The sequence below is a fragment of the Etheostoma cragini genome, chromosome 15, assembly GCF_013103735.1.
Source record: "Etheostoma cragini isolate CJK2018 chromosome 15, CSU_Ecrag_1.0, whole genome shotgun sequence".
NCBI lineage: Eukaryota > Metazoa > Chordata > Actinopteri > Perciformes > Percidae > Etheostoma > Etheostoma cragini.
In genome coordinates, this window is record NC_048421.1 from 2,932,708 (window position 1) to 2,946,237 (window position 13,530).

The following is a 13,530-nucleotide window of genomic DNA, read 5'->3' on the forward strand; positions in this document are numbered from 1 at the left end:
TGTGTGTGTGTGTGTGTGTGTGTGTCACACAGCATGTGGCTGTGAAAAGGGCCGGCTTGGCACATCACTGGTGAGTAATTGAGCGCCCACATTGTGGTCTCCGCTCACGCCTTTCCTCTTCCACATCCCTGCCTCCTTCTCTCTCACTCTCTCTTCTTTTCTTCTTCTTTTCAATCACTCTTTTTCTCTCGCTCCCTCCCTTCTGGTATACTAATTTCCTTCCCTTCCTTTGCTCCCGTCTTTGCCGTTGACACAGTACAAGGTTGGTAACAGTTGCACCAGACGCAGGAGGCCGTGGGTGAGGCCGAGCATGGACAAAGCAAGGGCAAAAGAATAAAGGATGTCATTAGAAAAAGGATCTGAAGGAGAAATGAACTTAGGGAACTTATGGGGGGGAAAAAAGAAAAATGTATGTATATTTACTGTATATATAAAATGTAAATACAGTATACTTGAAATAAAAAAAAAATGTTTTTGCAGAGGTAATGGGCGATCATTCCATATTTCATCAACTTTCAGTGAAATCAGATCTTGGTGATATATTTATATTTGGTTTACAAAGTGCTGTAATTAAAAACTAAAAAACTCACAAACAAAAATCACTTATTGACCTTTAACCTGTGTAAAGAGTTATCATTATTTTATATGTGAACCTGCTTGCATGAAAGGGGAACTATGCAGTTTTTTTTATCTTTGGGGACATTGGAATGGTTCTATGACTTTTTCCAGAAGTTGAATGGTGGTCGTCTTGCTCCCCCCTAGTGCATGTGAGCAAAAAAAAAAAACATAGGATTGCATGATATCAGGTCTGGTGATCAAATTGCTTCATGACACTGCGTACATACGCCCATTCAGGAACCGGCTAACAAGGCAGCGATGGAACTCACCCATGGATATGACCCAGACAAGCGGCTGACTCACATAGAGTTAGCCTCCTTTTTCAAATCTTATCTTAAAATACTCTTACTGAGTATACAGGTATCTCCCCTCAGAGCCATAATCCGAAGCAGTGGGACTTTGTTCTAGGATACTGTCACATTGTCATGAACCTTATGATGAGAAAAGGCCAGAAACTGATGCACAGTTTAATAGTGGGGAATATGCAAGTACAAATAATTCTACAGTTTTAAATAAATGTATTATATTAATAATAATAATAATAATAACAATTATAATAATAATAATAATAATAATAATAATAATAATAATAATAATAATAATAATAATAATAATAATTGTGTTCCACTTCAATGAAAAGACTGGAGCCTTTTAATCAGATACTTATATCGCTGGCATTTAGAAGTGTTTCATGAAATGTGCAATGACATTTTAAAATCAATAGATCACAAATGAATTACTGTGATAAGATGGTGTAATTAACCAAATGAGAGGCATGATCAAGACACATTATGTCTATCTCAATCTTCTCTTGTGGAGAAAATGTGAAGAAATGTGCCCTTTCCCTCTTAAAAACAATTACATTGGAAAAACAGCACCCTCCTTCTGGTTTGAGCCATAACATTAAGTCATGTCTGACCCAGTAGCACAAACCATAAAACCCAAAGCAGAGGCTTGGATATTTACAGCGAGTAAACTACTGAAGCTAAGTGAAGGGCGCACTGATATTTGGATGTTAAAATACTACTCGCGCCCCCTTTGAATGACAGTCTGATCTACAGTGACTTGTTCATGTATGATTTCATTATATGCTTTATGATTGCACTGGGTATCACAAGGACTACATTGGTTTGTTTACTGGACTGTCTCACCACACTTCACCAGAGAGACAGAGGTTCATAACTGGACAGATGTAAACGGTTGGAGGGGAAATGGTTGTGTTAAAGGTTAAAGAGGTGGGCGTTGGTGTTAGGAAGGGTGAGGCACCATGCCTTGGGATGTGGGGAGGTAATTAACTAGAATTTGTCCTTTTTCCCATCCTTATCTCCTCTCTGTTTATACGGCATGCTTTAAAAGCACTGAATCATCTCAGCCCATGAATAGATAGAGGTCCATTCCCTCTCCACCTCTGAATACGGGCGGGGGCAGGTGGAGATAAGGCTAATAAGGGTCCCGGCGAACGGCTGGTGTAAGCTTCACGAGGGGATAAGAGGGTAGGAAGCTTGTTGGAGAAAAAAGGAAGATAAGGGGAAGGAGTTGTCTTGTAGGCCTTGGTGATGGTGGTGTAGTAAGAAGTGGGAAACAGAGGGCTGGGCTATGTGTCTAGAAGGAAGAGAGGCCGGTGCAAGTTGCAATGAAGTAAGAGGGGGAGGGAGGAGAGAGGAATGGAGGGAGGGAAGATGAGGCTGTTTGGTTGTAAGGGCGCGTCCAGAGGGAGACAGGAGACGAGAGTGGAGGGTTTGGATGTAGTGGAAGGTGTGGCTGGTCCCGTACCAGTGGGACACAGAGTGAGAATGAAGGAAAAGAGGACACAAAGCTGTTGGAAAAAAGGAGAGGTGTGGGAGTGAGAAAGCGGGGGGGAAAAGGGGTGAGGATACATGGATGGGTGTTAGAGGGAGTTGCATGAGCACAAGTGTTCACTCTTGACAAATTGTGTTCTATTCTACCTGCTGCTGAGGCTACAGTACGTCCACACTGCTGTGTTTTCTTTATTTTGCTATGTTTATGCCATGCACATTACCCCGGCATTTTCTGGCCCCTAAAACGGAGACAAGTGGAAAACACTGCTGACCCCGTTTAAGTTTGAAAACTACACCGTTGCTTTGTAGTCTGGGCTTTGGAAACGGCACGTCAGTTAGGGTTGGCTACTGAGCTCGGTACTTTTTTGGGCAACAACCAAATTAGGTCGTATTACCGAGGTCCGATTCACTTTAAATCAAACGGTAACAAGTTTTGGCACCTGAGAGCGCGTAAGCGCAAGCTTAACTGTCTTCTCTGCATATTGACAGAGAGCGGAGCTCCGACACACACACACACACACACAGACACAAACACACAAACACACACACACAAGCCCTGGTGACTGACTGTGACTGACACCTTTCAGAAACAAGGCAATTTAAAGTGCTTTACATCAAACATTAAAGAGCAGTTAAAAACGCTCATGATAAACATAAAACAGGCTAAAAAAGAATAATTTACAAATACAAGAATAACAGTTACAGTGAGAAATGAATAATTAGTCAATTTATTAGGTTGTAGGGACAGGTTTGGGAGGAGAAAGGCACGGGTTTATTTTTGTTTCTGTTTAATTTCTTTACAGTATAAAATATTCTAAATAAATAACATAATGTACTAAGTAAATAGAATAGAGAGAAATTACAGAAGGAAAGTATTGAAAACGCTTCCGGAACCGGATTTCAGGTACCGGTACCAATATAAATGCGAAAGGTACCCAGCCCTAACGTCAGTATCAGTTAGGTAGCTTACATGCCTTACAGTAAGAGTTCCACCTTGTCGTCGCTCCAAGCTAATAAATCCCTGCTCTCACTTTTTGCCATTGTTCTTCTTTCTCCAAATTATTTTCTGTGTGGTCAACTTTTACGTCTACGAGTTTTAACCGCATAGTAACATCAGATAATCTGCTTCTTGTTTACAACTGCAAGCGCATGCCCAGTGTATAAGAATGGTCATTTGATATGTGTTGTCAGACTAGTTAATATGGACGGAGATTAGTCCTGCAGCTGTGTGGACACAGATTCTTTTTGTTTAATAAAAAAGAACACCGTTTTAAAAATGGAAACGTAGTAGCCTAAGCATAGGGAGAAACACAGAGAGGGATAGGAGGGGGTAGGTGGGGGAGAGGGTAAGAAGGAAAAGGTGAGGAGGAGGGCTGGATTCACACCTGGACATCTGGTGTAAATCTGTCTGTGTGCCTGCTGTTAGCCGCCACAGGATGAACCAGACCTCAGCAGCGAGCCACATTCATAAAGGGAGAGGAAGAAGTGTGGATAGACAGCGCAAATGAAAGAGAGCATTGAAGACATGGGTCTGCAAGTGTAAGGTGGACAGGCCAGGTGGATAGAGGATGAAGCCAGGTTGGAGGGGGGTGAAAAAAATAGAAAAATAGAGTACGGGCACTTTTTGTCCATCATGTCACGTTTTTAAATCACAAATATCTCGTCTCATTTCAGACTATTTCACAAGTCCTCTTTTAGCACACATACCCTTTTTAAACGGTCTGCATTGATCCAGTGTTTGGGAGCAATCGGATTACAATGTAAGCAATAGAGCAGAGGAGAGAGACAGAATCTGAGATGGAGAGAGTGAATGTGAGGCAGTTCAGGGAGGGTGCAGTATAGAAAGAAAGTTATGGAGTGAGTTTAAAAATGGCCATATTCTAAATGGCCCAAGTAAATTGAGACCAACGGGGTTGGAAAATAGGACACATAAATTTAGGGCTCTATGTAATTTGTTTCACAACCCCCCCCACCCTCTGTCTCTCTATAGAAGGGGAACACACACAGTGGGTTGTCACATTTTCTAAACCAGGGCATTGACAAGGTAGGAAGACAGTAGTAGTGGGATATTTCCATCATAGGAAATCAGGCATTACCAAGCCAAGCCGCACCAGTTTAGGTTCTGAATGTCTTTCTATAAATGTCTGAACTGGAAGTCTTTTTAAAATCCTTAAAAGCAGCCCTGCCACACAAAAACGTTTTTACTTGCATTTTTTGAAATATGTTAGGTCCATATGTGTTTATGTTATGTTTTGAATGTGAAATGAACCGCTACCTCCTCTGTCAGCTCTAGCTACTGAAAAGAAATAAGCGGAGAAATCAGGGCAATTAAAAAAGCTGGTCGCTCTGACGTCATGCTGCCTGAGCTCATTACTATTCATGAGCTCGCCACGGCAAAGGATGACGGCCAGGCTGTCATCACACACTGTTAGCCAATCAGAGTCAAGCAGCTTAGCTTGTTGAATATTAATAAGAACTGGCACAAATCAGTCTTCTTGCAGGCTTTCTTTACCACGCTAGAATGACTTGAAACAAGGTCACCAAGGTATTTCTCCCACAAAAAATGTTACATGGTAGAACTTTAGACATGACCACAAAGCAATGAAATACATGTGGCAAGGCACATGCCGTTTAAAGTGCACTGACTGCCTTCTTTACCAAAACAACATTCGTTGACCTCAAATGGATAGTTTGGATATCTTGAAGCGGCGTTGTAAGGAGTACATATCCATAGTCAGAGTATTAGATGGAGGTTGGAACACCTACAAAAATCAAAATCACTTTAAGCGTACACTATATTTACAATATTTTCACCGCTATATCTTGAGGTCAGCGCTTTACGTCAGAGAACTGATCCGGTGTATCCATCTCTGGTCTCTTCAAAGCCACCAGACTCCTTGACTCTTTGACATTTTACCTCAGAGAACCCGGAAGTTGCTGCTCTACCGCTGCCGCAATATCGCCGTAAAGAAGACACGCAGTTACGCCGGCACAATCCTGCCCTAGGGTGTGAGTTTGGAGAGCATGCCGGCCTTCTGGAAGCAAAAGGAACGTGACAGGTGACACTACAGCATTGAGGTCTAGTGTGCGTGCGGGTTGTCCCGCCATACCAACTCTCCCTTTTACATAGACATGGGTTCGGCTGACAGAAAAAACTGTATACCGTATATGCCAGGCTTTATGTTTGGTGTTTGTGGAGGGAATTAGTGAGCCAATAACACAATTTACATTTTTATTTGTTTGAATTTTTGGAAGTAGAAAATGGCGAGGTGATGTTTTTTTGTGTTTTTTACAATTGAAAACCGCCATATGAGAGAGACACACAGACAGGAAAACCACTAACAGAGAAAAAACTGGACAAAGGGAGCAACAAATAAAAGGAGAGAGAACATATCCGGGATAAAAGGATAGATCAGAAAGCTGTCACAAGGGTTTTACTGTGCTTTACTGGACACAACAAAATCCAAGAATGAGCTGAACAATTAGGGGGACAAGATGAGACAGAGACAGGAACACAGAGAGACAGACAGGACGAAGAGAACACTCGCCTTTTAATTCTCTTATCGTTTACAAATGCTCCTAATTGCGTCTATGTTTTAGCAAGGACGCGGTGCTGCCAAGCCCAACAGCCCATTACATTAGAGTACAGGACCTCAGTGATTACTACAACAATAGGTGCTATTGTAGGACATTAATTGGGTATATAAACGCAGGCACATTTTTGCCCAACCCAATGGACTAAAACTCTCAAGAAGACATAGGAAACAGGAAATGACGCCTAAACGAGTCAATTTCTTTGTGACTAAAAATTAAACGGGAACATGTTTCTGTGGAAAATGAGGTATGCCTGGACATGGCATTGAATTTACCCCTGTGCCGTTATTAAATGGTTTAACACACATCCTCCACATCAATTATCCCTGGACACCAATTCTACACCATCATCGAGCCCCACACACACACACACACAGACACACATACACGCTCATTTTCTTCCTCTTACAAAAGCCGTCAACACCCATGGGCAAACGACCACATGTTGGAAACGATGAAAAGCCTGAATTATTTGGGCAAAAGTTAATTGATCACTTCCTGCTGTTCGGGTTCCTGGAGACGGCTGCTAGTTACACAAAAAGACGGCAGGAAACAGATGTGTTTGTGTGTGGGAGCGCTTGCGATGCATGTGTGTATGCGATGAGGACGATTTCACTGTGGATAAGCTTTTCTTCCCTTATCTATTTAATATTCATCCATGAATTGCCCTTGTAACATATGTCTTACCATATATTTACAAAAACACACATGTGTGGGCGTGAGCATGCCTGTAATGTTTTTATGCGTCTGCCTGCATTAGGTTTACATTTGTGCAATGCAAGTTATAGCAAATGTTCCCTCAGGTCTTCAGGGTTGGCTGCTTTCCATTTTTTCATTAATTGCTGACGATCATACATTTAAATCCTGTGCACAAGTGGATGCTATCGCTCCCCGAATCTCCAGCACCAGCAGCCTCCGCCCATAGATTAGCACGCTGTGTATTATGTAGTGGCCCTGGGGTGATCGGCGACAACTACAGCTATTTGTACCACTACAAAGCCATACCTTCTAGACACGCTGAGGAAAATGGCTTACCATGTCTTGATAATGTGAGCATTAGCCAGAGCTTTAGATCCCACTGATTACTGCGGTCCAACACACACTGTAGAGGGACAGCACCCAGGGTGGTGCTGGAAACCACTACAGACAAAAGACTGGCAACTACAGCCATGTTGGCTAGGTAACAAAACACACACACACACACACAGATGCACAAGGACACACACACACACACACGCACACACACACCCTCAAACTGATGCTTTCCCTCTCCCTTCTCCATCTCCTCCTCCTCCTTTATCTTGTCTTGTCTTTCACAGATGTGGCTACAGCTGCACTCTATCCATCTTTTTCTCCTCCCCATTTCCTGAGCAAAGAGGCAGCTTCTCTTTTTCATGTAACATTGCCGACGTTGGATAGATGGCGATACACCTGCTGCTGCCCTCCCTGCAAGCACACGCTCTGTGTCACTCTGTCTTTTTCACCCTCTCTCCGTCTCTCTCTCTCTCTCTTACAGCCATGCGTCCACTGAGTGCAATCATCCTCTTACTTACAGCACAACCCTCCCTCACTGATCTTATTCATTGATATAGATGTGAGTGCCCTTTGCCTCCATCCATCTCTCTCCCTTCCTCCTCTGCCTTTTTCTCCATTCCTTCTTCAGACCGGAGCGGCTTGGTTTCCTCTTCCCATCCCTTCATTCATTTAATTCTCTTACTTTCAATCTCATGCACGAGTTCACTTTTTCTCTGCGCTCGCAGTAACTACAGACAGCACAGAGCCACTTCCCACCGGCAAGCTGTACGTACAGATGGAACCACTGTGTTTCTCTAGTCCCACTTCTTTAGTTGCTGAGCTGCTGCTGCAGTTTGGCTCCATCCCACAGAGGAATAGCTTTGAAACAATCCAGTTTTGTTCTTGTTACAGACGTCAGAAGACTCAGTGAGTCGTAAGGCTGATTAATAGACATGATATGTTGCAATAAACCTTAAAGTCTTGGGTGTGATGCTGGACTGGATGGCGGACTGTATGAAATTCAATTTCAAAAATGCTTTGTTGGCATGAATGTCAGGAAAACAATATTGCCAAAGCATCAAGAATAATACAATAAAGAAATACATATAGAATTCATTGAGTAAACTAAAATAAATATTACTATACAAAAAGAACAAGAAAATCATAAGGTTGTGTGTGTGTGTGTAAGTCTTACTGGCCCATAATGCTTTGCTTGGCTCTGTGTTTCATTACCACAAATACCAGGTAACTCTCCTTGCAGATGCATTATGTGAGCAGAAAAATGTCATTGTGATCCTGACTCAGCCTGACTCTTCACACAGCACAGCAGAAGTCCGCTTCAGAGGGTAAACTTTATGGAATAATCTTGTACCGTTCCTCCAAATTCTTTTCCTATTCAGCTGCATTAACAAAAATCTAAATGTTGTATTCTCCGCCGTCTGTGTAGCTCCCTGTTATCATCCTTCCTTGGATGTATAATGAAAAGGAAGGATTGTCTCGGCAACTGCAATGGCAATGCTTGGCCTTCAGTTTTGACGCTGCGCACATTTGTGTGTTTATTTGTGTTGTGTGTGTGATGGAGCGGGGCCGTAAGATAAACACCTCATATTGCAATCCCTATTTCCCAATCTTTATCAGTCCCTTTTATTCAGACGCTCACTCACAATAACAAAAAGAAAAAAGAAAAAACACATACTCACAGCCCAATTCTTTCTTAAGCTCCATAACTCAAACTTTCTTTCTATCTTCCTCAATTTCTCTCTATCTTTTCTTTTCAATCTCGGCTGCCCATACGCAAGAGAAGTCTTTTTCCCTTACACTTTCTTTCTGTCCTCACTTCTCTTTATCTCATACTGAATGCACCGCTCACTTTCAGAGACATTTCTTCCTCCCTCCCCTCCTCCCAGTCTGAACGGTGTCAGACTGTCTCCTCTTCTGCTGTTAACTCGGCCCTTGTCCTCTACACCTATCTGTCCATCACCTCTACCGGCAGCCCCATCCGAACCCCACCCGATCTGGCAAAAACTCTCAAACCCTTCTACTCCCAGACAGGCTTTTACTCAACGTAGAATTTCATCCCCACCCGATCTCATCCTCACTATCTTAATTTCTTTTTACTTTCTCCATCTCTCTCCCTCTCTCTCTCTGATCCTTCTCTATCGTATTTTCACCACTCCATTGTCTCAGCCCATTAGACAGACACAAATCCGTTTGGAGACTGAGCCTTAGAGCGGCCTCGTCCTCGCTCTCCCGGGCCCCGGTGCAGCCAGGAGGAAGCTCTCAGGAGAAGCAGACTCTGGCTTGTGGTCGGGAAAATCCATTTAAACTCCTGCCACAAAACACTGCTCTTTCCTGCTGCCTGGTGCACTTAGGGCACATGTGCTTAATGAATGATACTGTCGTTGCACATACACACGCATTCCTTAACTATCCATCCACTGCTTTTTTGTGAGTTTATCTCCTCCTCCCACGACCCTGCATCGTTCCCTGTAATAAGACACAGACATACATAATCACATGTAATGCCCCCAGGAGGGAGTGCTCTAAAAGATGTATATGTTTTTAAGGCATACGGTTAGTGGGGTTAAGGATTAATGATGGTTGTGGCCCCGGCAGGGGCGGATATTAAAGAAAGCAGAGGAGCTTGGTGCATTATGCTGTGAAAAGATTTGTGGACGGTGTAGCAGTGTTTTGCATGTGAGCTTGGAAGAGTGGCGTTTTAAATGGGAGTAGACGGTTCCCTGCCATTTCTCTCTTTAGTGCTCTAATGAGAACGAACAGAGAGAAGAGCTACAGTGGTGGCCGCTGGCCTCGGCGTGTCACTACGACTCGTGTCTCTGCTTGTACAAAGACCTGTTGACACCACAGGGTCAGCAGACATACTGGAGGACAGCGGGAGACGAGGACGGCTGAGACAAGACTGAGGCTCTACGTGGCCCCCAGATCAAACAGCGCCACCGAAGATCCCGACAGCCAAAGCCAATAACAGTATTTTAATAAAGGTTTCCCTTTCCCTGCTTGAAAGGCTTTTCCTTGGTATTTAATACAGCTGTTTTTATGCACAAAGTATCAAATGAATGAGCTGATTTTGTGGAATAAGGTCCAAGCCCAGATCCCAGGCGAGAACGGATAAAGCAGCAGCAGATTGCTTTATCCCATTAGGCAAGGCCTAGTAAATAGGCAGAGATCTAGCTCTCTATTCTGGTGAAATCTCCAGCTGATCCTGTCCTTGGCATCAGCACTGTTGGCAGTTTATCTTTCAAGTCAGACACCCCAGATTACCCTGCCTGTCCGCACCCAGTTTATTCTGGAGAGGATGAGATGAGAAATCCTCCGTTGCAGCCAAATCAGTCACAATGGCGTCACTGTTTTGGGTAAACTTGATATTAAGAGAATAATGCAGTAGGTTCAAGTTGCGCAGGGCATGTCCAAAGCACTCGCTTTCAAACACATGCAAGTCTATCTAAACCTGTAACGCTCAGCACAAAGTAGAGCCCTGCTGAATCTAACAAGTAAGTAATTAGCCCTGTTAAACTTCACTAATTTCAGATTAAACAAAAGGAGAAAATTATAAATGAAAGAAATCACAAGAGGGCATGCCAAAACAATGATACCATTTAGAAAAATAAACAGCAGTAGATTAAGCTAAAGTCTTTCAAAAATATCTTTTTCTTTGATGACAGAAACTCAGCATGGTGACGTGATCTGTCCGTGACGGGTTCACACAGTGAGCGACAGACGTACCACATTGACAGCAAAGGGCGGCCAATGGAAACAAAACTCTGCAGAGATGTGAGTTCACACATTGGCGTCGCAAGAACCAAACGACATTACATCTTAAACTACAGCGGCAATTTAACAAGTAGGTCCGTTGAACTTCCAGTAATGTAAATACAAATTTTTAAATGGAGTTTTATTAGGTGTCCATTGGCATAATAACTTGTAACAACCATCTAAATAAACATGTTAAGCAGTGGCAGTAGTCACAGGTACTGCACACTACATTTATCAGTGTTAAGGTCACGTTCCATTCACTGTTTCCAAGGTGAGCTCTTTATATTTAAACCACCTACGCACAATTACTGTAAATGGGAATAATGTTCTTATAATAAAACCTTTTTTTTGTTTTACATTACCATCACGATTTTAAAATAAGTGCAGTTTTACTGAAGAAAGACTTTTTGAGTGTCCTACCTTGGCGGCCATGATCATGGAGGAGCCCCCGCGGACTCCGAGGATGGGGATGTGGGTCTGGGCTGAGATGAAGTCCAGGATTTGGGCAATGGCCTCCTGGTCAGTGTCGTCCCCAAACACCACGCCCTGCAGCCAGTGATCCGTCATTAGGTCACAGATGCTCTTGATGATGCTTTTAGGGTCCGTCTCATTCATGGTCAGCACTTCCACGTTGGGCGCCATGTGCAGGAAGTCGTCCTTCTCCCGCGCCCCGGCTAGCGCCACCTCGCTGGAGTTGCCCACCAGGACAACGGCAATGCTGAGGCCGCGCAGGATGTTGGGCAGAGCCATGTGGTGGGGAGGGGGTTGGGGGATGGGGATGTAGTGGCCGCCGCCGCCACCACCCCCGCCTCCTCCCCCACCACCTCCCCCGCCTTTCTCTCTCCGTGAGTGGCAGGCCGGGGGCAGGTGGAGAAGGCAGAGCAGCAGGAGAAGAAGCGAGAGGCAGTGGGAGGCGCTGGTGTGGCGCTGAAGCGACGGAGGCGGGGGTGGATGTAGTGGTCGGACTCGCCTCTCCTGCTCCTGGGCGACCGAGGGGGCGGAGGAGGAGGCCCCAGCATGGCCCCGAGGTGAGGAGAGGCTGCGGCAAACGCAGACAGGCATGGTGGAGTAGTGGGAGGGTAATACCTGGAGAGATGGAGAGATAGAGAGTAACGGAGGGGTGAGCAGAGATTTGATAAAGCAACATAACAAGAGAGAAAATAAAAGGGGGGGGAGAGAAGGAGATAGAGGTTAACATAGCACCATGCAACACTGATTGAATAAAGTGATTTGCCGAGAGGCTACATGCGTCTTATGAATCCATGCAAATCAACGTCAGTCACAGAGATGGGGCAGAGAATGAAGGAGGGGAAAACCTTGGGGAAAAGGAGGCTTTAACGACAAAAAGAGGGATAGGTGAAGAGGTCACACTTGACATGCATAAATAGTTCATAAACACACACACACACACACACAAACACACACACACACACACACACACACACACACACACACACACACACAAACACACACGGGTACATGGTGCTGTGGCGTATAGTTTACGTATAATCTCACACAGATAAATAATTCATGTTGGTGGTTCTAAAGCAGCATTACAGTATATATTATGGAGGATATAAACTCTCCCTCCAGATGAGATACATGGCTTCTTGACAGAGGAGGACAGGAAGAGGAGCGAAAAAGGTAGGAAGGAAGGCAGGACGGAAAAAGGAAGCATGTTGTATCAGGAATGCAAACGAAAGAAAGGGCAGATGTAGGAAAAGATGGCAACTCCGACTGTCTGACAAACTGTCTGGGGCAGGATGAGTGACACACAAACCCGAGATGTAGCGGACTGACTGACTCCGAAATTGATAAAGTGATTGACGGCAGAGGCGCTTGGAGCAACTCGCAAGCCTTTGATATGATCCCCGCCCTCCTCCCTCACCCCTATTGGCCTAGTTTAGCACTCACACAGCCGTTTGCCGTCCATTCCTCCATCCTTCCACCTCCCTCCCATGTTCTACTTGACCACATCTCTCTATCTCTTTCACTCTCTGCTTATTTATAGAGCTTTTCATTAATGGGGATGCAGAGGAGAAGAAGGGCCAAGTGGGCTGGTGAAGGAGGGAGAGGGGAAATGGGCAAGATCCAGTAGAGGAGGAAAAAGATGACGGCAGCAAGGTGGGATAGCAACAACACAGCTGGAGACGAAGGACGGACATGGATAAGATGCTTATCTGAGAGATGTGTGTGTGTGTGTGTGCTCTGTATGTTTACATCCAAGTGTGTGGGAGGGCATAAGTCCTGTTGAGTTTATCAGCATATAGTCTGTGTAGGTGTACAGTTGGTGGGAATAGATACATAGATGTATGTGGGCAGAGACATCCAGGACGTTGGGGGTGTAGTTGCTCATAAAGTTGTTCTGAGTGGTGCATTGTGTGTATATCTCAAACATGACTGCCTTTAACAAGGCAGATGGAAGAAACAAAGAAGAACAAAAAGACTAAAACAATAACCGCTCGGTGAAGCTGACAGCTAATAAGACAGGAAATGACAGAGGGGCAGAAAAAGCAAGAAGGAGATTGAGAGAGGGATAAAGGGATGTATGCAGAGATGACAGAACAACTTCTTTAGGGAAAACTAATTGCTGGAGGATCTTCAGCTCTAATTACAGGCCCCTGTGTTAATAGTCAATTGCACACCACTCTCCAGGCAGGATGGAGAGGTGGGAGGGAAAGAACGAGGGAGGGTGATAAGAGGCATGAGGAGACAGAGAAGGGAGGATGGG

The 13,530-nt window shown here is 44.3% G+C and overlaps 1 protein-coding gene across 1 annotated transcript in view; it reads right to left on the reverse strand.

The window, feature by feature from the left end:
- Positions 1-13,530, reverse strand: part of LOC117958063 (glutamate receptor ionotropic, NMDA 2B-like) — a 131,487-nt gene that overhangs the window by 88,254 nt on the left and 29,703 nt on the right. The window contains exon 4 of the mRNA XM_034894314.1: positions 11,220-11,885. Within this exon, the coding sequence (XP_034750205.1) occupies positions 11,220-11,885 (666 nt within the window). The remainder of the gene's footprint in view (positions 1-11,219; positions 11,886-13,530) is intronic.